Source organism: Pararge aegeria, chromosome 10 (genome assembly GCF_905163445.1).
Source record: "Pararge aegeria chromosome 10, ilParAegt1.1, whole genome shotgun sequence".
In the NCBI taxonomy this organism is placed as follows: domain Eukaryota; kingdom Metazoa; phylum Arthropoda; class Insecta; order Lepidoptera; family Nymphalidae; genus Pararge; species Pararge aegeria.
In genome coordinates this window covers 7,265,098-7,290,064 of record NC_053189.1, presented here as the reverse complement: position 1 = coordinate 7,290,064, position 24,967 = coordinate 7,265,098, and the positions used below count along the sequence as shown (strand labels likewise).

General features: G+C 37.1%; 3 protein-coding genes across 3 annotated transcripts; 2 read left to right on the top strand and 1 right to left on the bottom strand.

The window, feature by feature from the left end:
- Positions 1–1,224: 1,224 nt before the first annotated feature.
- Positions 1,225–15,087, top strand: LOC120626795 (NADP-dependent malic enzyme-like). The gene is made up of 13 exons (XM_039894543.1): positions 1,225–1,284; positions 2,108–2,276; positions 5,735–5,893; positions 6,266–6,447; positions 7,690–7,870; positions 8,909–9,037; positions 9,670–9,852; positions 10,299–10,521; positions 11,448–11,590; positions 12,533–12,703; positions 13,328–13,451; positions 14,177–14,336; positions 15,026–15,087. The coding sequence occupies exons 1-13, from the start codon at positions 1,256–1,258 to the stop codon at positions 15,048–15,050; spliced, it is 1,878 nt and encodes a 625-aa protein (XP_039750477.1). The 5' UTR covers positions 1,225–1,255; the 3' UTR covers positions 15,051–15,087.
- Positions 2,917–5,146, top strand: LOC120626796 (protein ALP1-like). The gene is made up of 2 exons (XM_039894544.1): positions 2,917–3,358; positions 4,158–5,146. Exons 1-2 carry the CDS (start codon positions 3,060–3,062, stop codon positions 5,041–5,043), a joined length of 1,185 nt encoding a protein of 394 aa, XP_039750478.1. The 5' UTR covers positions 2,917–3,059; the 3' UTR covers positions 5,044–5,146.
- On the bottom strand, positions 3,373–5,396 carry LOC120626797. Its single transcript, XM_039894545.1, has 2 exons — positions 5,202–5,396; positions 3,373–4,097 (listed from the first exon to the last, which is right to left on the bottom strand). Exons 1-2 carry the CDS (start codon positions 5,380–5,382, stop codon positions 3,391–3,393), a joined length of 888 nt encoding a protein of 295 aa, XP_039750479.1. The 5' UTR covers positions 5,383–5,396; the 3' UTR covers positions 3,373–3,390.
- Positions 15,088–24,967: the final 9,880 nt, after the last annotated feature.

The window sequence follows — 24,967 nt, the reverse complement described above, 5'->3', positions numbered from 1 at the left end:
CGAATTCGAAAACTTCTTGTTGGTTTATTACAAGAACGTGCCTAAGTTTTAAGGAATAAAGTATAAAAAATCTAGCACTGTTAAAAGTTCACTCTTATTTCGTAAATAGTTACTTTGGTCGTTCTTTTGTCACTTCATTGAAATTATTCACGGTTTTTTACTTTGATTTCTTACCAAACGCCTACTTAGGAAATTGTTCAGTTATTGTTCTATCATATAAAAATAACGTTATGGAATGCAAGATGTTGCGTTTGTTTCTTATACATTGTTCAATTATAATAATTATAATGAATGTATGTTATTAATTAAACTTGTTCAAAACCTAAGGATCTTTTGTTTTATTTTATAGAAATTAGTTATAATTATACCCCTTCCAATCTGTCTTTTTGTTATTAATTAATTATTCATGTTTGGCTTAACCAATGCACCGATCGTGATCAATGGATTGTAACATAACTCTGAATATGATGGATGATATCACAGATTATATCAATAATACCACATTTCTAAAATTTTATTTAAATATTATTTTTCATAAAAATGTAGTTTATTTACGTATTCCTACGTAAATAAAATTTTATTTTAGGAATACGCAATAAAATAAAATAAAAATATAGAAAAAATTGAGATTGATATCCGTAGGAGGTACCTTATCTTAAGCAGTGCGTGCATTGGGTTTCTTACCAGGGTATGCATACACCAGAAAAATTGCGTAAAACGGCACAAATTCTCCTCCTATTCGAGTTATATATCAATGTTAGGGTATGCAGTGCTTTTGTACATGTATGGAGTGCACGCCACTGATCTTAAGCCACCCTGCACTCGTACTACTCGTAACTTGCAGGATCAGAAATTCAAGATTTTCAAAGGATTCTTATTCATAAAAGTGATCTCATTTGAGATACTCCGGGCACTCTCCATCATCCGTTGAAACTTATTTTACAGGTTTCGGAAATGCTTTTCTGTTGGTTGATTTGTGTTTCTTAAACCGCATTTGAGCCACAGATAAAAGAGCATTTTTGCATTTGTTCTGAATTCTATGTTTTGCATTGAGCTTAAATTTTTCCAAAAGGATTATATAAACTGCTTTCTAAATACCTATGCTTAAAATTTTAAAGATCATATTTAGATGAGCGAAATTCGTAACGTCTTAATGACAGACAATTATATCCAGATATAGATATATTGTCAATTCCTTAGAAAATGTAAATAAATTTCTACAAATGTAGTTTCAGGTTAATGTCTAAATTTTGAAATGTTTTCTGTATTTCAAAAAGAAATTCTGTGAGTTTCCTTTAGTATAACTCCATGTTTTATATAATTTATGCAAACGTGATATTTTAACTAGGTACTCTTGACTCGCGTAGGTATTATTATTCCGCATCGGACTTTGAAGTCGTCGTTATTTCGTAAACTACCATCGTACTACGTAGGTATTTAATTTCTGAGAAAGACATTCCGTTAAGAAATTCGTTGGGGTATGATGCCACGTAGAAACTGATAACGGTATGGATAGGTAATTTTAAAGCCTAGGTACAGTAAAGATTTTAAGCCTTAGATTTCAGCGCCACGCTCCGGTTTTAGTCATTTTTACCAACAAGTTAACAACGAATTGTCTTCATACAAATACAACTTTAAACCAATTTTACATCGAAATGACTGGTTAGCAACCGTCCGCATCAGGAAAAAAGAGGGTTTGGAGGTTATCTACCCCGAACGCTAAATCGTTTAGCTGCATGTCTTTGCCAGTAGGGTGGAAACTAGTCACGGTAGGAGCCTCTCCGCAGATCAGACCAGAGAAAAATCGGAAATTATAAATTCCCAAATTACCCCTGCAAGGGATCAAACCCGGGACCTCCCACTTAAAGCTCTCACCGCTGCGCCAGGGAGGAATATGTAATGATTTAGGAGATGTCTATAGAAGGAAACGTTTCACCAAGTCTTAGGCGATAGTACTGGTGAATGGTTGATGTTTGCCTAGGACTCTTAGATTAGGTTAGTAGTTACTTATTTAGGCATTGCCTTGTTCGGCGTTCGTGAAAACGGGCATTAAAGAAATAAATAGATAGCTTTCCATGTATTTTTTTAACCTTGCATTATTTTACAGTTATAGAAATGTACTAGGGAAAACTCGCGTAGGTTGGTTTTCCTTAAAAAAATACCTAGTCCTTCTGAAAGTTCAATATGATCTAATACGTAGAATAACATCGGTCGACTTGAAGAGCCCGAACATGTTACGAGGCATAGACTACGTACGAGACCCCCGCCTGTGTAAGGTAAACTTAATTATATTCGTCTAATATTAATGCGTGTGGATCGACTTTTCGATTCACTAAATTTTCCAACAATAATTGCTAATGGGTGGCCACCAGTGCCCAAACAAAATATGCCAAGAGTTGTCAAATGACGCTATCAAATTGTGCGTTTTGTATGAAGACAAGTTTGCTACTTGTTGGAAAAGTTAGTGAATCGGGCAGCGTGTTATTTACTTAACAAAATAGCACCAATTAATTGTTGCTGAAACGTTAAAAAAGCACTCTGGCAAGAAGCTACCTTGTACTGCTGACATATCAGGATATCACTACATCATGCACCTGTCGGAAGTTATTTTCGTAAAACAGCTGTTCTTACAAGGTTATCTTGAGTAACTTCATTGACAAAAATACACCCTAGTTCTTTGTTTTAGTACGGTCATCAAGGCTTTGCCTCTAAATCGGGATCTTCATGAAATTTTGCACATTGTAGTTTGCAACCTGGAGTTGAACAAAGTACCTTTAGGTACCTACTTTATCCCGAAAACATTTCGCACGGGACTTAAATCTTGTTAAAACCCAATAAAAAATGGCGGGCAACAGCTAGCCTTAAATAAAGTCAAGACAAAGGTGTACCTAAAGATTATTGTTTGGGCCGCCGTACACGGACTGCTCGAGCAGTTAGCGGCTGAGTGAAATACACGGACCGCTCGAGCGGTCGGCGTCGACTGCTTGAGCTGTCGGTTGTTGACTGCTCGAGCTACGACTCAACTGCTCGAGCAGTTGATTTTCTACCACAGTCGAGTCATGGATTCTGACGAGGAAGCACTGCTTTTGCTGCTCCTGCTCAGGCGGAGACGACGGCGGCGACGTCAAAAGAGAAAATTTTGGGTTCATCCAATTTTGCAATTAAGAGAACAACGTGGACAATTCCATCATTTGTTTATGGAACTTAGAAGTGATGAAGAAAAATTTTTCAACTATTTTAGAATGTCAAAGTCTTCGTTTGATGAATTGTATAATATACTAAAGTCTCACATTAAACGGGAAGACACAATTATGAGGAGAAGTATCGAACCTGAAGAAAGACTAGCAGTAACATTGAGGTAAGAAAAATATATAGTAATTATTAAAATTTTTATTCATTAAAAATATTGGAAATTACATCATCGGACATTACAGAACATGATGAAAGGTCTTCAAATTGAGAATTTTGGTCATCAGCCATTGATGTAGAGGGGCCGGTTGCTGATCTAGAGGGACCAGGCACTGATGTAGAGGTAGAGGGGCCAGTATTATAACCCCATGGTCCACGATAATCATTAAACGATGAATATCCCCTGTCACCATAACTCGAAGGATATGTGTGATTTGTCATCCCTTTAAAGTATTTCACTACGTTAAGTATTTCGGTCTTAGCATCTAATTTATAATGCTCATTAATTTTTTTGAATTCGCCAACTAATGATAGTAAAAACAATTTATCTTCATCTTCATTATCAATGCGCGAATTCTGCGTTTTTTCATCTAAACGTTTGGATAATTTTTCAATTAAGACGTTCTCATCTGTGATTTTAGTAGTTAATTTTCTTTTGTTTCTTTCTCTGGGTATTTTATTTTGACCATTTTCGGTTTCTCCGGACGTAATTTCAGTGTGCTCACTCTCTTGTAAACTATTTGTTTTGTCGGGTCTATCTTCTATTATTGCCTTTAAAAAAGACATCTGCTGATAATATGCATATGGCCGAATGTTGAGGGCTGCTGAACCACTCTTTGGTTTAATTTTTTTAGCATATCTGGTGTATCCATCTCTTAATGTTTTCCATTTTTTCTGTATTAACATGGCTGTAACAACAAAAAAATATAAGTTAGTATAATTGATTGATTTATAAATATGTTTTACAGGTATTTGGCAACTGGATGTACATTTATGGATTTGCAATATAGTTTTAGAATAGCATCAACAACAATAGGTAAGATAGTGAGGGATGTTTGCAGAAATATATGGATACATATGAAGGATATGTGTATGGAACAACTAACTAAAGATAAATGGAAAGACATAATAAATGGTTTCAAAAAAAATGCTCAGTTTCCGAACTGCCTCGGTGCCGTTGATGGCAAACATATTAGAATAATACAACCCGCGCAAAGTGGATCGTCATATTATAACTATAAAAATTATTTTTCGATAATACTTCTAGCAGTATGTGATAGTAATCATATGTTCACTTTCGTGGATATAGGCTCATATGGAAGGCACGCTGACTCGACTATTTTCGAAGAGAGTTGTCTATATAAAATGTTACAAGAAAAAAAGTTAAATATACCTCCACCTTCTGCAATATCACAAAATGGACCGTTATTACCGAATGTGTTTATTGGGGATGAAGCGTTTAGCTTGCAGGAAAATTTAATGCGTCCATATGGTGGCAAGAATTTACCAGAGAAAAAAAAAATTTTTAACTATCGGTTATCACGTGCGAGGCGATATATTGAATGCACGTTTGGCATATTAGCTAATAAATGGCGGATCTTTCATAGACCACTCAACGTCAACGTTGATTTCGCAGTGGATATAGTAAAATCATCGTGTGTTCTTCACAACTACGTAAAACAACGAGATGGAAATAAATTTGAGGATACGTTTGAGGGTCTTCCTTATTCTATAATACATTCAACCCAGCAAGTTCGTCCAGGTGGACCTATGTTAACAACAATCCGTGAAGAATTTGCTAATTACTTTGTGAGCGAAGAAGGCAAACTAGATTGGCAATGGAATATGATATAAATCAAAAGGGCGCCGTCCGTATAACATAGCCTCTGTATTCTTTTAAATATTAAAAATATAATAAGAAGCAAAACAACTATTATATTGTTACCAGTCTGTTTTTTAATAATAAATAAAATAATAAATGTGTGTGTTAAATGACTGACTTTTTTACTTACCGATTTGATTTTTTTCTTCAACTGGTTTTTCATCAAAGTTCTCAATTACTTGGGCACAAATAATTGCCCATGCATTGTTCTTCTTTATTTTGTCGCTGTGTTCCTTAAGTTTATAGTTCCAAATAAGTTCTTGCGTTTTAATTGCGCTAATAAGGGCATCACTATCGCACACGCCCTCCATGTTCAAAAAACAGCCGGCAAATGAGAAAACAGACGCCGCGAGGCCGCAAAGGGCGGGGGGGAGAGGGAAGTCGGAGAGCTGTCGACTGCTCTAGCGCAGTCAACGGCTCGAGCAGTCGGTGTATGCCTCGCAACCGCTCGCGAGCGGTCGACGGCACGATGGAATTTCATCATGCAGTTGACGGCTTGAAGCGGTCGCGACTGCTCGAGCAGTCGTGTGTACGGCAGCGAATGAATGACTATAGTTCACTGCGCGGTCGCGGCTTTAAGCAGTCGGTCTCAACTGCTTGAAGCAGTCCGTGTACGGCGGCCCTTTAATTTCTTTTTATCAATATGTTATCATAAATTTTTAGGGTTTAGGATTTACATTGGAAGAGAGACAAGCACTAGGGATACAAGGTCTCATACCAGCGGGCTATAAAAGTCAAGAGGAGCAACTTAACATTTGCAGAATTTCCATAGAAAGATACAAGGATCCCTTGAATAAATACATCTATTTGGTCGAATTGCTGGTAGGTACTTGCCTTATTGTTTTATTCTTATTTTTTGAGGGAATTAACGCAGTAAAGTTGCGAATCCTTTAATGTTTGTCCAGCGATGCTAGGTTGGCATGCCAGCAAACTTTGTTAATTTAAGGATCATTGTTATGATATCTGACTGGACAAGTACATAGTTCTTTGCCGCCTGTTGAGAACTCAGGGTTTTATTTAATTCGTAACTATTAGTTTATTCTTCAGGAATTTAAAATTCGTTAAGAACTTCAGCCCCATTGCTTTGTCTAGACAGTTGTAGGATTATGAACTATCCATAGGTACTCTTTGGTAATTGTATTGATAATTTACCATTTCCGACTTTTACTTCATTAAATAAAATATTTGTTTAAGGAACGGAACGAAAGGCTGTTCTTTACTCTCCTATCAACGGATATCGAACGCTATTTGCCAATCGTGTACACTCCTACTGTGGGTCTGGCTTGTCAAAAGTTTGGTTTCATTTATAGAAGACCACGAGGTCTCTTTGTGACTATTGCCGATAAAGGGCATGTTTATGACATCCTCTGTAACTGGTACGTAATCATTTTAGTTCGAGATCTTAATAATCTGCATATTGAGTCAACGGCGGATCCAGGGGGGGGGGGGGCATGGGGGTCATGAGGGTTACTAGGTAACGTCTAACTAGACCTAACCTCAATCGAAATCGGAACGACTAAACTTCAACATATCATAACATAGTTCTAAGTTAAAAAACTTAAATCTCTTTCTACCTTAATGTGTTTATAAGTGTACCTTTATAAGTATTCTTAAACCTTATTGCTGCAAATTCTCTAATTACAAGAAATGGAAAGTATTCACTTTTTCATTATTCCAGTGCGTGTGTTTTAACTTAAATGTTATTTTTGTTAGTTCTCTGTATTATTTTATTTCTTATTGTTTGGCAATTGAACCTATACGAGTATACTAAACCTACTTTAAAATTATGTTGTTGTTTTGTTAATATTTTATGCTACGAGTATATACCGTTTATACTAAGTTATAAATTCTTAGTTTATGCACTACACACTTGTTGAACCCACCCCTTCACTCTAGCGGAGTTTTGCGTCATCTAGCTGTTATGGCAAATCATTCACCACGGTTATGGAATATAAATTGGCTGCCCCATTCCGTGAGTGATAATACTTCTCTGGATGTCCTCAAGATAAGATGGCATTATGTACGTGTATAATAAAGAATACATTTTTTTAAGTACAGTACTTAGTTACATTAATAAAATACCTACTTTTTACTTCTATCTATTGTCATCAAAATTAAATTAGAAGTTCTCGACTTGACCACGACTATGTAACCCCCCCCTGGCGCCAAAGCTGAATCCGCCCCTGTATTGAGTGGACTTGGGTGGCGACGGGTGGGTCCAGGGTCGTAGATGCTAAAGCTTTTATTTTTGGCAAGAACCACTTTATAGTGTCTTAAATATCACATTCATAAAAAGTACGTAAAGAGGTATATATATGAAATGCATGAAAACATTTTTTTGCGACATAAGTAGGTATGTTATTTGAATTTACGTAATGCTGTTTTAACGATATTGAGATGCAAAATTTGTGATCTAATGAAAACATACGATGTCTTCATGAGTGAAGTGAACTAAAAAAGTAAGTATGTATTATTAATTATTGCACTTGATAATGACGAGTTTTCTCGCTAGGTTTATTTTAATGCTTAGTATCCAATCGGACTTTGTCCGGAGTTCCCTAACATCCCAAACATTTTCAGAAGCTTCGCTTCAATAATCCAGTAATCCTTTATTTCAGGCCAGAACAAGACGTTAGAGCTATAGTGTTCACAGATGGCGAACGAATCCTCGGTTTAGGAGATTTAGGCGCTTACGGAATGGGTATACCAGTGGGCAAGCTGGCTTTGTACACGGCACTAGCACATATCCATCCGCATCAGTGTTTACCGATCACGTTGGATTGTGGCACTGATAACCAGGTTAGGCGTGATTTGTAGTGATAGTGGTATTGGAGCGATTTTAGTATCTAGTAAAAAGCTCTATAGGGCTTTTGTCATGCTTGTGACTTTCGGGCAAGTACTAACGCTATGCGTATTTCTGCCGCGAAGCAGCATTGTTGCAATATTGTGTTCCGGTCTGAAGGTCGAGTTTGCGAGCGTTATAACCGGCACATCAGGCTTAGCACCTATTATTTATTATTATTATTTATTATTTATGTACCATAAATTGTGATTGTGAACATAAGATACATTACGTGTACAAAGGAAAGCTTATCTCTATAAGAGATCTCTTCCAGCTACCCCAGGATGTGAGTAAGATGATTTTATTATGGTATAGGTCAAATAAAGGTACAATATACTTCATAATAACTACTAAGGATATTTAATATATCTAAATAATAACAAAATTCTACATACTAATACAATAAAATTTGAAAATACTATTTACATACGTCTCCTGTAAATGGGCATAGGGCGGCATTGCATGATGTGTTCCTTGCATGCCCTGCGAAGCGTTGCTCTGGTTATAGATGATGGTTTTCCAATAACCATCAAGTGAACCATCAGCTTTGTTAGTCAAAAATTATAACTAAGAAACCATCAACTGGGAGGTACAGTAAGGTTCTCCACCGTTACATACTTAGTTGATATCCCAATTCCCTTTACGACGTGTTTTCATCGATTTTAATAACTAAGTAACTGCTATGCAAAGTATGGATTGCCTTCCCGGCTTCCGGCTTTAGCCAATACCTATAATTTGTCTAATCATATCAACGTGTTGACGTGTCCGTCAACGGCGGACCAGACTTATGCCGGACTTGTGAGCAAATGTGACTGCCAAATCCAAATTTGGTTTTGAATATCCGGTTGCATGGGGCACAGGGGGCTGGCTACAATTGTCCCCATTCATAAATCTAGGGACACTTGTATGTGACGTGATGTGATGGAGAGCTTATCGAAAATGCTAAAAAAGCATGCCCTAATTTGTCAATTTTAGTTGCTAATTATGATTTTCAGACCCTTTTAGAAGATCCTCTGTATTTAGGCCTACGACAAAAAAGGGTTCGCGGCAAAGAGTATGATGATTTCGTTGATGAGTTCATGATTGCTTGTATTGAACGTTTCGGACCTAATACACTGTTGCAGGTAATTCGTTACAAACTTCTTCTTTCAGGAGGTACATTTATTGTAATTTTTATAAGTCATAGTGATAGTTAGATATTTCTGTTATTTGTTTTATAAATAAATAAATAAATAAATATACTACGACAATACACACATCGCCACCTAGCCCCAAAGTAAGCGTAGCTTGTGTTATGGGTACTAAGATGACTGATGAATTTTTTATGAATTATATATACATAAATACTTAGAAAATACATATAAACACCCAGACACTGAAAAACACTTAATGCTCATCACACAAACATTTTCCAGTTGTGGGAATCGAACCCACGGCCTTAGACTCAGAAAGCAGGGTCGCTGCCCACTGCGCCAGTCGGCCGTCAAAGTACTAGTTTTAAGTACTAGTAATAATCCAAACTAATATTATTAATGCAAAAGTGTGTTTGTTCGTTCTTACTTTACGTCCGAACTGAACAACCGGTCGACCTGATATTTGGCATATAGTTATTTGGAAGGACGGAGAATAAAGTAGGGTACTTTCTATCCCAGGAAAACAAACGATTTCCACAGTTTCTGTAAAAGAAACAGCTAGTTTCGTAAATAAATTTAATCTAGAATAGAGAATATGTCTGCCCAATATATTTATATTGCAGTTCGAAGACTTTGCCCTAGTAAACGCTACTCGGCTCCTCCAGAAATACATCAATGATTATTGCACTTTCAACGACGATATTCAGGGCACGGCCAGCGTGGCCGTGGCAGGACTTTTCGCCGCCACAAGAATAACTAAAAAGAAGGTCCAAGAAAATGTTTTTATGTTCCTCGGGGCTGGATCAGTAAGCGGAGTATTTTATTGATTTATGTAAATACGTTTTTATTCTTTAGTTCGATGGTGATCTTGATTCGACTTCCGTTTTCCTATGTGAGGGTAATTCCACGTATTCTGCATATAGGTTGTATCTGACTAACTTATTGTAATTGAATGATATTTTATTATGTCACGGAGTTGGGCAATTTAAAAACACTTGCTTTAACGTTCAAGGAAAGCATCGTGAGGTGCCAGGCCGTGTGAAGTCTACCAATCTGCACTTGGTAAAAAGCGGGGTAGATCTCTGTTTAAACCAATTATAAGACAAGACTCGTGCGTGTAGTGGGAAGGTCATACTATATCCATCCGGTCATGGTACGACACCCGCGGGGAGAAGAGGGATATTGACAACTGTATTATGCTCTGCCGTCACCACACCATGTTAATAAAATATTAAAAGTTTTTCTTTATCAGGCTGCAACAGGCATTGCCAATTTGATAGTAGCGCATATGGTAGACGAAGGCATGAAGAGAGAAGATGCCCAGAAGCTTATATACATGTTCGATGTAGATGGTCTTTTAACTATGAAGCGCCAAGGCGGCGTTCCAGATCATGCTAAGCATTTTGGAAAAGATTCAGAACCTGAGAAAAACTTTGAGAAGTGCGTGGCTACAATCAAACCTACTTGTCTTATAGGTTATTGTTTTGATGACTTCTTTATAGAACAAACTTGGCAAAATAATACCAAGAGTATACCTTCTATACTACAACGAGGAACTACTGGCGACGACTGCCTTCACCCGCGTTTATTTGGGTATTTGAGAAAGCCTGCGGGAACCTTTTGTTTTCCGGGCTAAAAAGTATCCTATGATCATCACCAAAATGTAAGGAATACCTATACATATATTTCGCCAAGGTCTATATGCTAGTAAAGCCTACGTAGTAGGCAGTGGCGTGCACTTACCAGGATATGCATGCAGCAGGAAAATGACATAAAACGGCAAAAATCCTCCTGCTCTACGAGATATATATCAATTTTAGGGTATGCAGTGCTTTTGTGCATGTATGAAGTGTACGCAACTGGTATTAAATTAACGCCTGCAAAAACGGTTTCGATGTTATTTTCCGTTATAAGGAGCATTCTATTTCCTTCTTTAGTATGTCAGCCAGCTCTGTATCAAATTTCATCAAGATTGGTGCAGCGGTTGAGCCAAATATAGAAAACAAACAAACACACACTTTCACAATCGCAATAGTAGTATGAACGAAAAATAATTCAGACTGTTCTGTTCTGTTTAGTTCCTGTGTTAAAAATGTGCTATTAATTGGTTGTAAAATACAGGTTTTCGTGTACTCAATATTTAGAAAGCGGTGGACCTTTCGACAGTATAGTTTCGGCAATAACTTAGAGCTGCACATCTGCACCTGGTTCAGAGATATTTTTCCGTTAGACAGTTAGATAAATGATCGTGCATTGCGAATAACAACAGTTAGCGTAATAAAAGGTATATATTGATTTGACCATAATCGATGTTTTCGATATATTTGAGTTTTGTGCAGCGTGATCGAGTAATAGATATACACACTATTAATATAATATAAGTAGGATTTTATTGTTTAAGGCTGTTCAACAGTCGGCGGGGCTTTCAATGAAAATATTCTAAAGCAAATGGCGCAGAATGCAGAAAGACCGATAATATTTGCTCTTTCCAACCCGACCAGCAAAGCGGAGTGTACAGCACAAGCTGCGTATGATCACACGGGGGTAATATTTATAATGCTTCTATTTTTTGGTCGCTTATCTTTCTCCCAATGTCATCGAGCCACTAGGCTACTGAAGAAGTTTTCAACTGATGGTTTGATGACTAGCTATCCCAATTAAGACTCCTTTGTTTTCCGCTGTTATGACGTGACCAGTCTGTGTCTGGCATTCGAGCATGTAAGACTTGTTTTTTGTCAGTCTAAATGCAGTGTTAGTGTTAAAAGCAGTTGCACTAAAACATTTTCTATTAATAAGCCGACTTTATTTTGCATAGTAAGAAAAGAGCATCTTCAATATTAAGAGGGACTTTCGTTTTAATTGACGTGGTTTTAACGTAAAGTCCATAAGAAACCTGGACACACAAGATTGTCCACATAAATGTTTTTGTAACAGAGCTCGTCCGGGGAAGTTTGGCCACCATGCTTATTTCTGCGACCAAACAGCATTGCTGTGTTCCAGCTGGCGCGGATGCCGGTGTGATTACAGGAACATAATTCTTCCTAGTAAGACACCTACGCCTCAGTTTAATGGACACAGGGCAGAACACTGCAAGACGTGGCCCTGCGAGCTGTCGCCAAGTTTAAAGGCGGAACGTAAATGGATTTGCCATTTGCCATCAGGTGGACCATCTTTGTCCTCCAATTTTTATCATCTAGTCCCAAAGAACGCTTTGCTTGTGTTGTAGGTACTAAGATGACTGATGAATATTATTATGAATATTATACATAAAAACTTATAATACACAGATAAATACCCAAAAACTGAAGAACTTTCATGTTCATCACACAATCATTTTTAAATTGTGGGGATTGAACCCGCGGCCTTGCACTCAGAAAGCAGGGTCAATTATAAATGCAAAATAAAAACTATTTTTGACTTTTCAGTCTTATAAACTGAAAAAGTAAATATTTCATTGAATCCAATGGAAAATTTAAATCGTAACAGGGTAAATGTGTCTTCGCATCCGGATCACCTTTCCCTCCGGTTAATTACAATGGCAAGGAGTATCGCACAGGGCAGGGTAACAATTCCTATATCTTCCCGGGACTAGCATTGGGAGTGATTGAATCCCGGTCGCGGCATATCACGGAAATGATGTTCTTGATTGCTGCTAGAGTAAGTAAAAAAATTTTGACTTCAGGGAGGTAGAAGTTGAACTGTAATTTGTGTTACGACTGGTGCGAGTTGCAATAAAGATCGTGAAGTGAATTTGAGCTAGACACAGGTCCAAAATAATAGGATCAGTTAAGGTGTAATAATACTTATGTTTTCTTTAGCACTTGCTTTTTAATAGTTTCAGATACATAATTAGATTATTTACACGAAGGAGAACTGAGTATTAAAGATGTCACCCATATAGACAATCTGTTTCCGCAAAAGCGTAAAGCCAAAAAGACAATGCAGCATTGCGGCTTCTATTTTGAACTAATGCAAGGAACTGTATGCAACATTGCGAGGTTGTGTAGTGAATGACCCACCATTAAGAGTTAAACTAACATTAGTTAAGTCCTTTAAAAAAAACACAACTGGAGTTTTGTGATCTCTTTCTCGAAAGTTCAGTAAAAGCAAGAAAGAAGCTAGCAAGATTCAATAAAATCCAGAATTTAGGTTATTTTAAATTATAACAGAGAAATAAAAGTTTGTACTTATTCATCAAAAAATGTATGCATGTGCACTTTTACATAACCAAGCCGTATTTCAGCATCGGTAATACATTTAAAAACAGTTTGTAAATTTCAGACTCTGGCAAACTTTGTAAGCGAATCGGACTTGAATATAGGCCGAATATATCCACCGCTCAATGATACGACGAAAGTATCCCTCAAAATCGCGGTAGAGGTCGCTAAATACGCTTATGATGAAGGTAAATTATCATTTTTGGAAATGGTTTTAATCAGATCGATCGATAGGCTCGTCGGCTTCAAGTGATAGGCTGCACGGATTTCCACCAATTGCAAAATGAGTGTACTTTCATAGATTTTTTTACACCCGCCTCAAAAATAATGTTGTTATAAGACGAAGTATGTGTGTGGTTAAAGACTGTCAACTCTGTTCAGCCATATATCTGATGTTTTTTTTTTATTTCAATTAATTTCTTATAACTTTTGTCGATTTCCGGGACGCGGTGAGGAGTTCCCGGTTTTGTTCACGGGCAGGGGCCGATTTAGAAATTAATAGTTACTGAATTTACTGCGGTTTCGTCTCGTGGAAGGATACGGAATTAGCGAGCTAGTTATGACAATAACTTGCCGCGATTTAAAGTTCCTGAATGATGATAAGCCCGCTGTCAGCATAAACTGAATTACCTAAACTAACTAAAAACCAGGTGGTCACTTACTACCAGGTGATATTGCAGACAAGGTGATATTATATTTTTGTAGAATAAGAAAGCATGAAATGTAGCACACTTCACCTTTGAACCGGAGAAGTCAGCTGACCGTCTAACTATTGGACTATCTACAGCAGTTATGTCTTATTAAGATTTATTTGGCCTCGATAAATATGTTTTAAGATTAAACGTCACCACGGGGATCTGTGGAAGTCTATTAAGGGCTTTTTAAATTATTAATGTTATTATTGAATTCACAGAATTGGCTACAATGTTTCCTAAGCCAAAGGATATGAAATGTTACATTCAATCCCGGTTATATAATCTAAAGTATCATTCATACTTGCCAAAATTTTACGAATATCCAAAACCACCGGATATCAAAATAAAATCAGTGGAGGAAGCTTACCAAGGCATCATGTTAGTATTTTGCATTTAATAATATTCAACTATATAGCACATCTCGGAGATCTGATGGACGTGGTTTTTCCAAGTAGCTGGAGTGGGAATCCCTCACCAGAAAATGCAGCATCGGTCGACCCTCAACGAATTGGGCAGACAACATCAAGCGACTCGCTGGGAGCCGCTGAAAACAAGCAACCCCAGGATCTTGTATTTTGGAACTTCCTACAAAAGACTAACAGTTCCTATACCCACCATTGGTTGGATGTTATGTTTGAGACAGATAACAATCTTAACTCAAATTATTTATTGCAAGTCCTACCTAGTGGTTGAGATGATTAAAGAAACGTTTCACGAACTCTTATGTGATGTCTAACGAAGTTAGGTGCCGACACCGATTCAGCGGATCGTTAAGTTTAGGGCATACGTAAACTGACATTTAACAGATTTTAAAAATATTTTTTTTAATAGCCATCCATACGAATAATAAAATATAGGATAATATAAACAAGATACCACACCTCGTGGCAAGAAACTAAGTGAAAACGGACATGAGTACCTATCCTAAAAATAAGCCATAAACTGAATTATTAACTCCGACTTCAATAACGACAAGGATATTTTCAAGGTCAAAGGATCCTGCTTTGTGTTGCAGTAATTTCTATCCGCAACTTACTGTATCCACACATTATTTTTTTCTTTTCCAGGAAACCATCAAGTACCTCGGGCTAATAGTTATACAGTTAAGTTGTGAATAAGTTGTGTTTTTAGATCCTGTTTCATATTATTGAAGTGAACATGTTTAGCAGATGTTTAACACAGAATTTTTTATTGTATTTGATCGTTTTTATTGTTAATAAATAGCATTAGAAACTGCTTTACCTATTTTGGGTTAGTAGCGCCAACTAGGTTCTAATCATCATCAGTCTAATAATCTCTAATAGCAGACATGGTTTTTAGTGCTTAGACTCACCACGCTGATCCGATTTGAATTTGGCGGTGGCACGAGGTTGGATCCCGGCGATTTCCTTACTTCGAGCTCGTACTGAAAATTAACGACTCGAACCGGGAGTTGAATCCGGGACCACGCTATCCGTAGTTGAAAATGTTAACAACTACTAAACTATCAAGACAAGCAACTCGGCTATTTATATCAATAACTTAGCATTTCACATGAAACGACGTTCCATGCGTTCATTTTTTTTCTAACTACCCTATCTTTGTACTACTGTTTCTACACCTTTGATTTAATATGTTACTGGATTTTACTACTCACAAGTGTTATTTTAGACTATCGAAATAAAAAAAACGTCAGAGTGAAATAGATCTAACTATATTTGTTTTAAAGCTCCAATTCGTTCATATAATGAACTATATATAATCGGAATAACAAGCGGAAACTTTTTGAAATCAAAATTGATAGTATGGCATGTACGACGGACGACGTGACGCCGTGACGTGAAGCCACTTCAAGTTAAGCAAAATAAATTATTGCGACTCGTACATCCGGATAACAAAACTTAGATCATCACTATAATCCTTACTTCCTTATTCATTCACTCAACATAAGTACAACGGATAGGTGCAATTTTGTCATAGAATCTGGTATCAGTTCAGTCCATGATTGATAACAGAATCGCGGGAAGATTGTATGCGCGTACACTGATAGTATGATGGCCCGAAGAAATGAAGGTAATTTAACTTTGTCAGTAGAGATTCACTGAACGTGTGTTTAATTGCCATCAGTTTGATGTCAGTTACCTCTTAGCCAGCGCTGGAGTCGTATGGCGTGAATTAAGTGAGAGAAATAGTTTATGGGAATAATAAAGGCTTTTGCGGAGAAAGCAATCGAGAAAATGCAATGTATTTTGGGATAGATGATCTATTTATTAAAACATCGATGATTAGTTAGTTGGTAAGACTTTGGCACACTGGGGGAGACCGAGTTCAATTCCCGGAGTGCACCACCAACTTTTCGGAGTTGTGTGCGTTTTGAGGAAGGAAACCTTCATCCATGAGAGTTCGCCATTATGTTTTAAAGGCACCAATCTGCACTTGGCCAGCATAGCAGCCTAGATCCTGCTCATTTTGAGAGGAGACCTGTGTACTGTAGTGAGCCCGTAATGGGTAAATGATAACGGTCTATATTGAATGGAATATACAATATTACATGAATGATGTATTCAAAACGTGATCCGGTCCATGCAATGCTGCTTTATGTCCACCAACAAAAGGCGAAGGGGTTAAGCCTCAAGTGCCTCTAATTACACGGGCTACCATGCCCTTCAGACCGGAACACAGCAATGCTACTTTGCGGATAAAACAAGCTTGGTGGTAATACTTCTCTAGACGAGCTCTGTCACAAAAAGCTCTTCTACTGCTACTCTCGAATTTATAACATAAGTAGGAAGTAAAACAAGGATCGTACGATGGCGAACGTCACGTGTGGTGATGGCAGATGAATACAGTTGTAAGTTGGCAACACTTCTCTTCTTTCCACGGTGTCGTACGAGGGATTATGGGAATATAGTTAGCGGAGAACGGGTAGCAGCGTCCCCTGTGCTACAACTACCATGTACTGCGATCACCAACTCTTCTAACCAGCGTTTTGATTTTGGGACCCTCCCGTTGGGACAAGCCTTAAGTCCAGCAGAAAACTGTTATTGGTTATTCATCATCATCATTCTGTTAACCAATGGACGACCAAATACCACAGTCTTGTAGGGTCCGGACCAACGGCTCCCTGCGACTCGCTTGATATCATCCGTCCACCTCTACGGGTGTCTGCCAACGCAGCCTTAATCGGTACGAGGTCGCCATTCCAGTACCTTAGGACCCCAATGTTCGGATCTTCGGCCTATGTGCTCACCCATTACCACTGTATATATTAGGCTATTGGTGAACTCGAAACCATCTGCGAGTCGCCCAATCTCACACTCAGAATTCTGTATGCGTGTGACATCATTGGAACCAGCTCCACACTCTAGTTAACTTGACCGCATAACGCTATCTAGTATAACACATTTACAAACTGGAACATTGCCACGGAAAATTGCAACCGAAAAACCGTTGCAGCGTTGTAGCACGCGTAATACAACTGTGACGACGCATGCAGGCTTCAATTCGAAAATTGGCTTGCATGTCGACGGCGTATGGGAACACAGATTAAAAAAGTTTCGATGAAAAGCGTACACAATTTCCCGAATGACTTGTATGATTGCCCTCTCGTATATTCTACGCGTAGTACCTTTTCCTGTACCTTTATCTTACGCTTCGAAAATTATAAATGTTTTTTTTTTTAAATCGAACCTTTAGTTGTTATCTTTGCAGTCCATGTTCTCTATACATGTAAAAACTAGTAAGGCGCCTTGGTGCGTTTTTTTAAATCGGTTTTATTTGGTAACAGTGGATTTAGGCTCTCAATAAGACTGTCAACATCCTTGGAGTGGTTGACATCAACTATGTCAACCGTGTAAGCCCTCTAATATTTATAGTGTTCTGTGTTTCTGTGTCTAAGTCAAAATGTGTATTCTGTCACATATGCTTAACTTACTTATGATATGTCAGGCTAACTACTTAGGCCGTATAAATAAACGTGGCATAGCGTCGGAATACCAATACACGTAGATACGACAGATGGTGCAGAGTACCAACCAAGTACGGAGACTGAAGAAGAAGAAGAACGTCGGAATAGTTATGCAGTGTTTTTTCTCACTTCAACCGTCAGCACCTCCGAAGTTACAGAACTCCGACGCTATGCCACGTTTGATAATAAAAGCCCTAGAGTATATAGATGTGTACTTTTCACCTCGACAATCAAGTAGTTATTAGTAGTAGTGGTTTGTCGCAATTTTCTCATTATTATATTAATAAGAAAGTATGGACACAAAAGGTATAGGTACCTACGGAAGGGAAGTTTTAGTTAAAGGTAAATATAGTATACAGTATTCAACTACTGCCTAGGTGTCTATAAATAGCCTTTTATGCGATGACAATATAAAAAATAAATAATAAAGTCATGTGTAGGAAAACAGTTAAACCTCCTCGTATAAAACGCCTCTGTAAAAGATTATTTACTGAGATAAATTCTACCGTTCTTACCTTATAGGAGAATGTCTATTTTTGTTTTCTATTACACAAAAGCAGGCTTCGGGACATAAGTAAAATTAAGATATACGGCACTGAGCTTCGAAACTTCTGCTCAGCACGGCTTAGGGCGGCTCATGTCAAAACTTCTTAATCATGTTTATAGCAGAATTTTCCTGCAAAGCGCTAAATCCTTTGTTTTGTTGTTTGATGTTATGATTCATTCAGAGCACTGCGTTAAGGCGCTATCAAGTTAATTATACTAAATGTATCACGCGAATTTCCCAAGGTTAAAGATCTCATAAGCTGCATGTAAATTTACGTGAGGCCCACAAAAATGGGCACGATTTCCTGTGTTTGATTTAAAAAGCTCTCACTATACTACTCCTTTCACGCTTTTCATCACTTGACATGTAGGTAGGCTAGTATGGACAGGAGACATTTTGCTCAACTAGGAAAGGACAAAATGTTTATTTTCTCCCACAGATTCAAAAGCCTAATGGTTAGAGCTTCGGCCTCCCTTTTGGGGTACGGTCGACGACTCCTCGCCCCGACCTCTAACTTTTCGGAGCTATGTGCGTTTTAATTCAAGCTAATAAATTATCACTTGCTTAAACAGTTAAGAGGAAATATCGTAAGGATACCTGCATGTTTCAGAGTTCTTTATAATGTTTTCTTCTTAACACACCTACAACTGAAGTCTACCAATCCACACTTGGCCAGCGTGGTGGGCGGAAACCTTTCTAATTCTTAGAGACGATGGTGATGATGAATATAAAAAAAATCTTTTGTCTTGATACTATCCCATGGCAGCTGGACTTATCCTTCGTCTGTGGATATTCTTAGGGTATAACATTTTCTCCTTATGAAAATTACGCAACTTAACAATTATTCATTGTAAAGTCAACATCTCCTGAGGATGCTCCGGTTTCGCAGCGAAACGTGCGTACAGGGTACATTGATGAGGATCTGTTTGGTGTGGAGTATACGCATTGAAGTAATTATAAATTACACCATACAGATTCTCCTGCTGTTCGAGGAGTATAGCAAATTAAGCTTAATTTTCATAATATATTATGGATTTCCGCAACGCCTGCTTCTATCAAATTTTTTCTCCTGACTTTTTTACTGAAACGATCAAAATTCTCTTATGTTGAAGTATTTTAAATACGATTCGATTTCATGAGCTAACGTTCTCTGCTGTATCTGTGCTTAGGCCAATCACGTTCAGACAGTGATAATAAATGTTAGTGACTGCTTAAAAGGCTCACCAACAACACTCAACAACTTAATGACAGAAACACAAAACCTAAAAATTTTCGGCGCGAACCAGGAATCGAACTCACGAATTGATGATGCAAATTGAAACATGCTTCCTGCTAGATTAACGAGGGATATCGACATGCCAAGCAAATAATAGAAACAGTTATGTTATACCCAGTGGCGTGCATAAGAGTTTTAGCGAGGGCAGACCTTAAAGTAGGAAGATAGCATAACATTGAAAAATTCCTCTATAAAAAATTGTTTAGGGCATTTGCGCATATATGAAGTGCATGCCACTGGCTGTGAAATGGTAGGCGTAGAAAAACATTTCAAGATCTCGTAAGTTTCCATGTATGGTATCAAAAAAATAAGATAACTTAAAGCATACTATATTAATGACACTTCGACGGCTATGGTTAGTCTGTTTAACTACTGATCACGAGAACTTGTGTTCGAACTCTGGGTCGGACCCAAATTTGTTAGGTATAAGGATTTTGGTACAAAGCTCTCAGTACCAGCGTTAGGGAATTACCTTACCTCCGTGCTGCGGAACGTGCACGTTAACCGTCTGCCATGGAGAGCCTGTAGAGCAATCTCGATTATTACCACGAACTTAATTAGTCAAAGTCCACCAACCCGCATTAGATCAGCGTGGTGGGCTTAAACCATAGAAACTTCCTTGCTATGAAATAGGAAGGACAGCTTATCGTAATACCTAGACAAACATTAAAAATACAAAAGCGTGAGTTCGTGAGAGGTGATGTTATAATGTTTGACACCATTGTTTTTTTCTCATTTGTTACGATTTGTAAGATAAGTACCTATTTTTTTCCTAAAACATACATTACTGCAAGAACTTGCAAAATAATGAGATTTTGTGCATATCAAATTACAATTATAATATTTCCACCACTTTAAACTGAGTGTGAACATAATTATGAATTTAAAAGCGAATTTCTATTTCCATAAATGCTTAGCCAATTAGCATTTGAATATTATGCAAATGCCCAATGGGAATAAAATTGCAACGGAGGCGGTTTCCTAATTGTTGTCCCGAGTTCCACCAACTCTAAATGAATTAATGGAACAACTTTCATTATTCGCAGTTGCAATTCGATTGTTAAATAACTCGCCAGTTTGCTTGTTAATATAACTTTTTAGAGGTCCGTACCTCAAACGGCAAAAATACCTCGATAGTTAATAGCAAATTCCTAAAGATGTGAATGAAGTCTGCGAAACATGAACGTGAAACGCAATCCTATATCAATCAAAAGGTTATATAAAGCAGGTATTTACTATTTATCGGCTATCGATTCGGCCTTTCTTACTGTATTTATTAAAACGGAGTAATATTTGAATAAAAGGCTGCTCCTAGCTCTTGTTTTGAGTTGAATGTTGCTATCACCATCACCTCAGAATAATTGAAACATATATGTATGAGGCAGTCATCATACGTCTAATATAAAAAATAATAAAATTAAATAAAAACTCCATATGTTCGTTCGAATTTTTGCTCTTAGATAATTGTAAACGTGGAGAAATGGTGCTTTATATTACTGAAGTTACGCGGCACCTTTTTGTTGGTAGGGTAGTAACTACCCAAAGCCCACAGACCAAACCAAAGAAAATTCAGAAATTATAAATTATCTAATCGCACACGCCGAGGACCGAATCCCGCTAATAAGATTACAGCACTCACCAGGTCGTCAACATTGTAAATTGTTGTAAACAATGTAAATATAATCATAGACGTTTACATTTACATTGTTTACAACGTTACTTATAAAAACTAAAGTAACTTAATACTGTGCTGTCATTTTAAAAACCTTTTATAAAGTAAGTACCTATTTACTCTCTCAGAATTTTCCACAGCACCCAGGCCAGTACTTCATTGGGACTAAATATCCCAGCGGTGCAATGCCAGTAATGTGTGATTCAAAGCCTTTCAGAAGGCTGTAATATTTGGGAGTGTAGGTACTCGCTGGAGGTGAGCTCGTGTCTTTATACCTATTCGGAAATCCAACGGACCTTTTCAAATGCAGATTTGCCTTAAAAGCTGTAAGCTTCGAACTTAGGAATCAAGCCACCGTACTAAATCAGAAAAGTTTCATCAAGGAAATTTAAGTGCGATTGCTTACTTTGCTTAAATATTTGCCAGGCGACATTTAAGCTTCGAGTTATGGTCAAGAAAGAGTATTCAATTAATAACATTGTTTTCTATAGTAACAAATCATGTTTACGCCATGACTTTCAAAGTCCCATTGCCGAAACGCTATTCAAAATAGTGCCAACATACCCGTTATGCAAACTCTTATGCATAAGTTATATTATGTGTATGCTGTGAATTTATGACGAAGCTACTATTTACAAAGACAGTAGTAGCATTTATAGCAGAGCTTTTCGTTAAGTTTTATCGCCATGCTTATTTCAGCTGCTAAGTAGCATTGTTGCATTATGGTTTTCCGGTGTGAAGGGCACACCGGAAAGCACACCTCACCTCACACCTCTTGTGCCAGGCTTAAAACCTACGCCTCAAAAAGATGGACACAGGGTGCAGGAAGTGCTCCTTGCATGCCCTGTGAATTGTTTTCTGTTTATAGGCGCAGGTTTTCACTTACCATTTTTATTTGTTTATTTTTACTGTTTATAGACGAGCGCTTGACTGCAACCACACCTGATGGTAAGCGATGATGCAGCCTAAGGTGGAGCGCACTTGCCTAGAAGATGCCTACCATCAGGTGAGGAAAATAAAAAAAAATCTCTTTTAATTCGACATCGCTAAAAGTAGTCCAGTTCCAAAGAAGATGTAATTTTATACAATCTTTAATTCAGTTTCTAATAAATATCAGTTTATATAGTTTGGTAGAAAGAACTAAATCCCATTAATTAAGTGTTAACTACTGGTTCATCTACTCAAAGTTACTTTTGAGTTTAAGACACATTAATTTTATTTGTTACTTTTGTGATTCACGTAGGTCAAAAATAACTACCTTTTATCTATCTTAACATAAACAGGTGCAGGGTTTCCTTAGTTTATTCTTGGATTTATTTTGCTAAATAAAAAGCTCTTCTAACTCATCCACTTTTAACTTATTTTTATTTTGTGGATTGAATTCTTTGATGACCATTTTAAGTTCAAAAATCAGTTTGATTGAGAGCATGTTGATTGGTTTTGTTTAAAGCGCGGCAATTGACTATTGTTGTACAAAATTCTAACCCTTTATTGTTCTAGTTTCGATTGTTCCGAAAACAAGGCCAGTTTATTTCTGTTGTGTTATAGAGAAAACTTTCGAGACAGCCTTCAGTTTTATTCCTCAAAGAAACTGTAACACTAACAAGTTTATACTCTACTGTAAATTATATATTTTAGAATGAGTACACGAAAACGGCATGAAATATGTTCATCTTTCTGTAGAGTATCGTTTTTTTGTCGCAAGCACATTATCGAATGTGTTTCCTTCGTTGGTCTTATGTTAGCTTGGTCTGTTACGGAGTATGAGGGCCTTCGATTTCCGGGACAGGCCATAGTTCAGGCGAATATGATAGGTATTGTCGATAGAGATTCGTGAAATAACACAACTAATGTACCTACCTATCATCATCACGCATACAAATAAATAAATCTGACTTGTTGGGAATTTTCTTTTCCCAGCCGGACACACCTGTTACCCGTTGCAAGTTTTTTTTTCATTTCGGTTCCCAACGAGCCAAAATTATATTTTTTTTTATTATTTTAAAGCTACTAAGTCACGGAACGTTAATAAACATAGGCCCATAATAGTTTGCCCTTACATATGTAGGTACTTTACTTTGCCCATAATAGCTTACTCATAGATACCAGTTTTCAAAGTTAGATACTTACTGTTGGTACCTACACTCTCAGCAAGTTCCAGAACGTTTCAAGCATCTAAGTAGTTTGTTACGTTTGTAAAGTAGGGGTAATACTGCACCGTTGAAAGTCAACCCGTTAACTTTGAGGTTTGTTATTCAACTGTTCAACTTAGTCAACATGAACATACCGACCGAATAAATAAGTATTTGTAAGTTTGAAATTATAAACAAGAAATGTGTCTAGTAGATTATTGTAGGCTATTGATGAATTGTTTACTGAAGACTTTATATAACCGATCTGTATTGGTTTTTACTATACATTTTAATAAAAACTTTCATATCTGCCGGGTGCCCTTTAACCGCCAATTTTTTATCATTTGTAAGTGTGTATGTCTTGATTAGTTCTAAATAAGCTTGTTCTTACCAAGCAAAAGCATCTTTTGAAATCCTTTAGGATTGAGGATGGAATGTTTTTTAATTAAAAACAATTCTTTTTCTTAAAAATAATCTCCATCCAAGAATAATTTAACAGAGTGACAGATTGAGATAACGGACAGTTTTGACCCTTCAAAAGAGGCTGTAAGCTACTTGAAATCCTTATTAATATTTATAAATGCCTAAGAGTTTCTTGGTTTATCCTTGACGAAATAATATAACAACGGTTTGACGTTTTTTTTTATAGAGATAGTTTATGGATCTGAGAGTGATTATTTAACTCTTTATAAGACACCGATATTGATGAAATTGGTACTCATTTCTTACAAGAATACTTTTTATACCTAAAACCTATTAACATTATTTATCCGACTGTTTGGTTTGTATGCCTTTTAGGCAGGACGCATTTACATTATAAGGTAAGTATAGAACGATAGTAAATGAGAGCAACGTCGTAGTATATTTTAGTTTAGTTTTTTACATTTTTATTTTCATTCCTTTCTTATTTTAGTCGTCTTTATGAATTCTTATAACAATATTTTCTATTTGGGGAACACGTTTAATAGAATAAAATATACTTTATCGGTGTGCTATTGCAGTACAGTTTCTATTGCTGTTTGCTGTAACGCCCAATAAGTGTCATGGGCGGCGACACATGTGCCTTTGCAGGCGATAGTTAATCTCCTTAATGAATTCCCATGGACAGTTCTCGGCCACACTCTGTAACTATGACACCATACTGAAATTGAAACGTGGATATTCTAATGGATATTGTTAATAGTGAACAAAGTGTATCCAAATCGTAACTTCTAATATAAACTAGCACGTTTTTAGGATATAAGCAATAAATCTTTACAAACAAACATAGGTAGCTATTGAAAACTATAGGAATATTTTATATGTTGTTTTGTGAAGCGGTTATTTCAATAGTATCGATAGACTTATCGGATTGCCAGTCCAATATAGCTTCTATTGCTGGTGTAGTTGCGCGCAATAAGTGTCACGCGCGGCGACACATGTGCCTGTACAGGCGA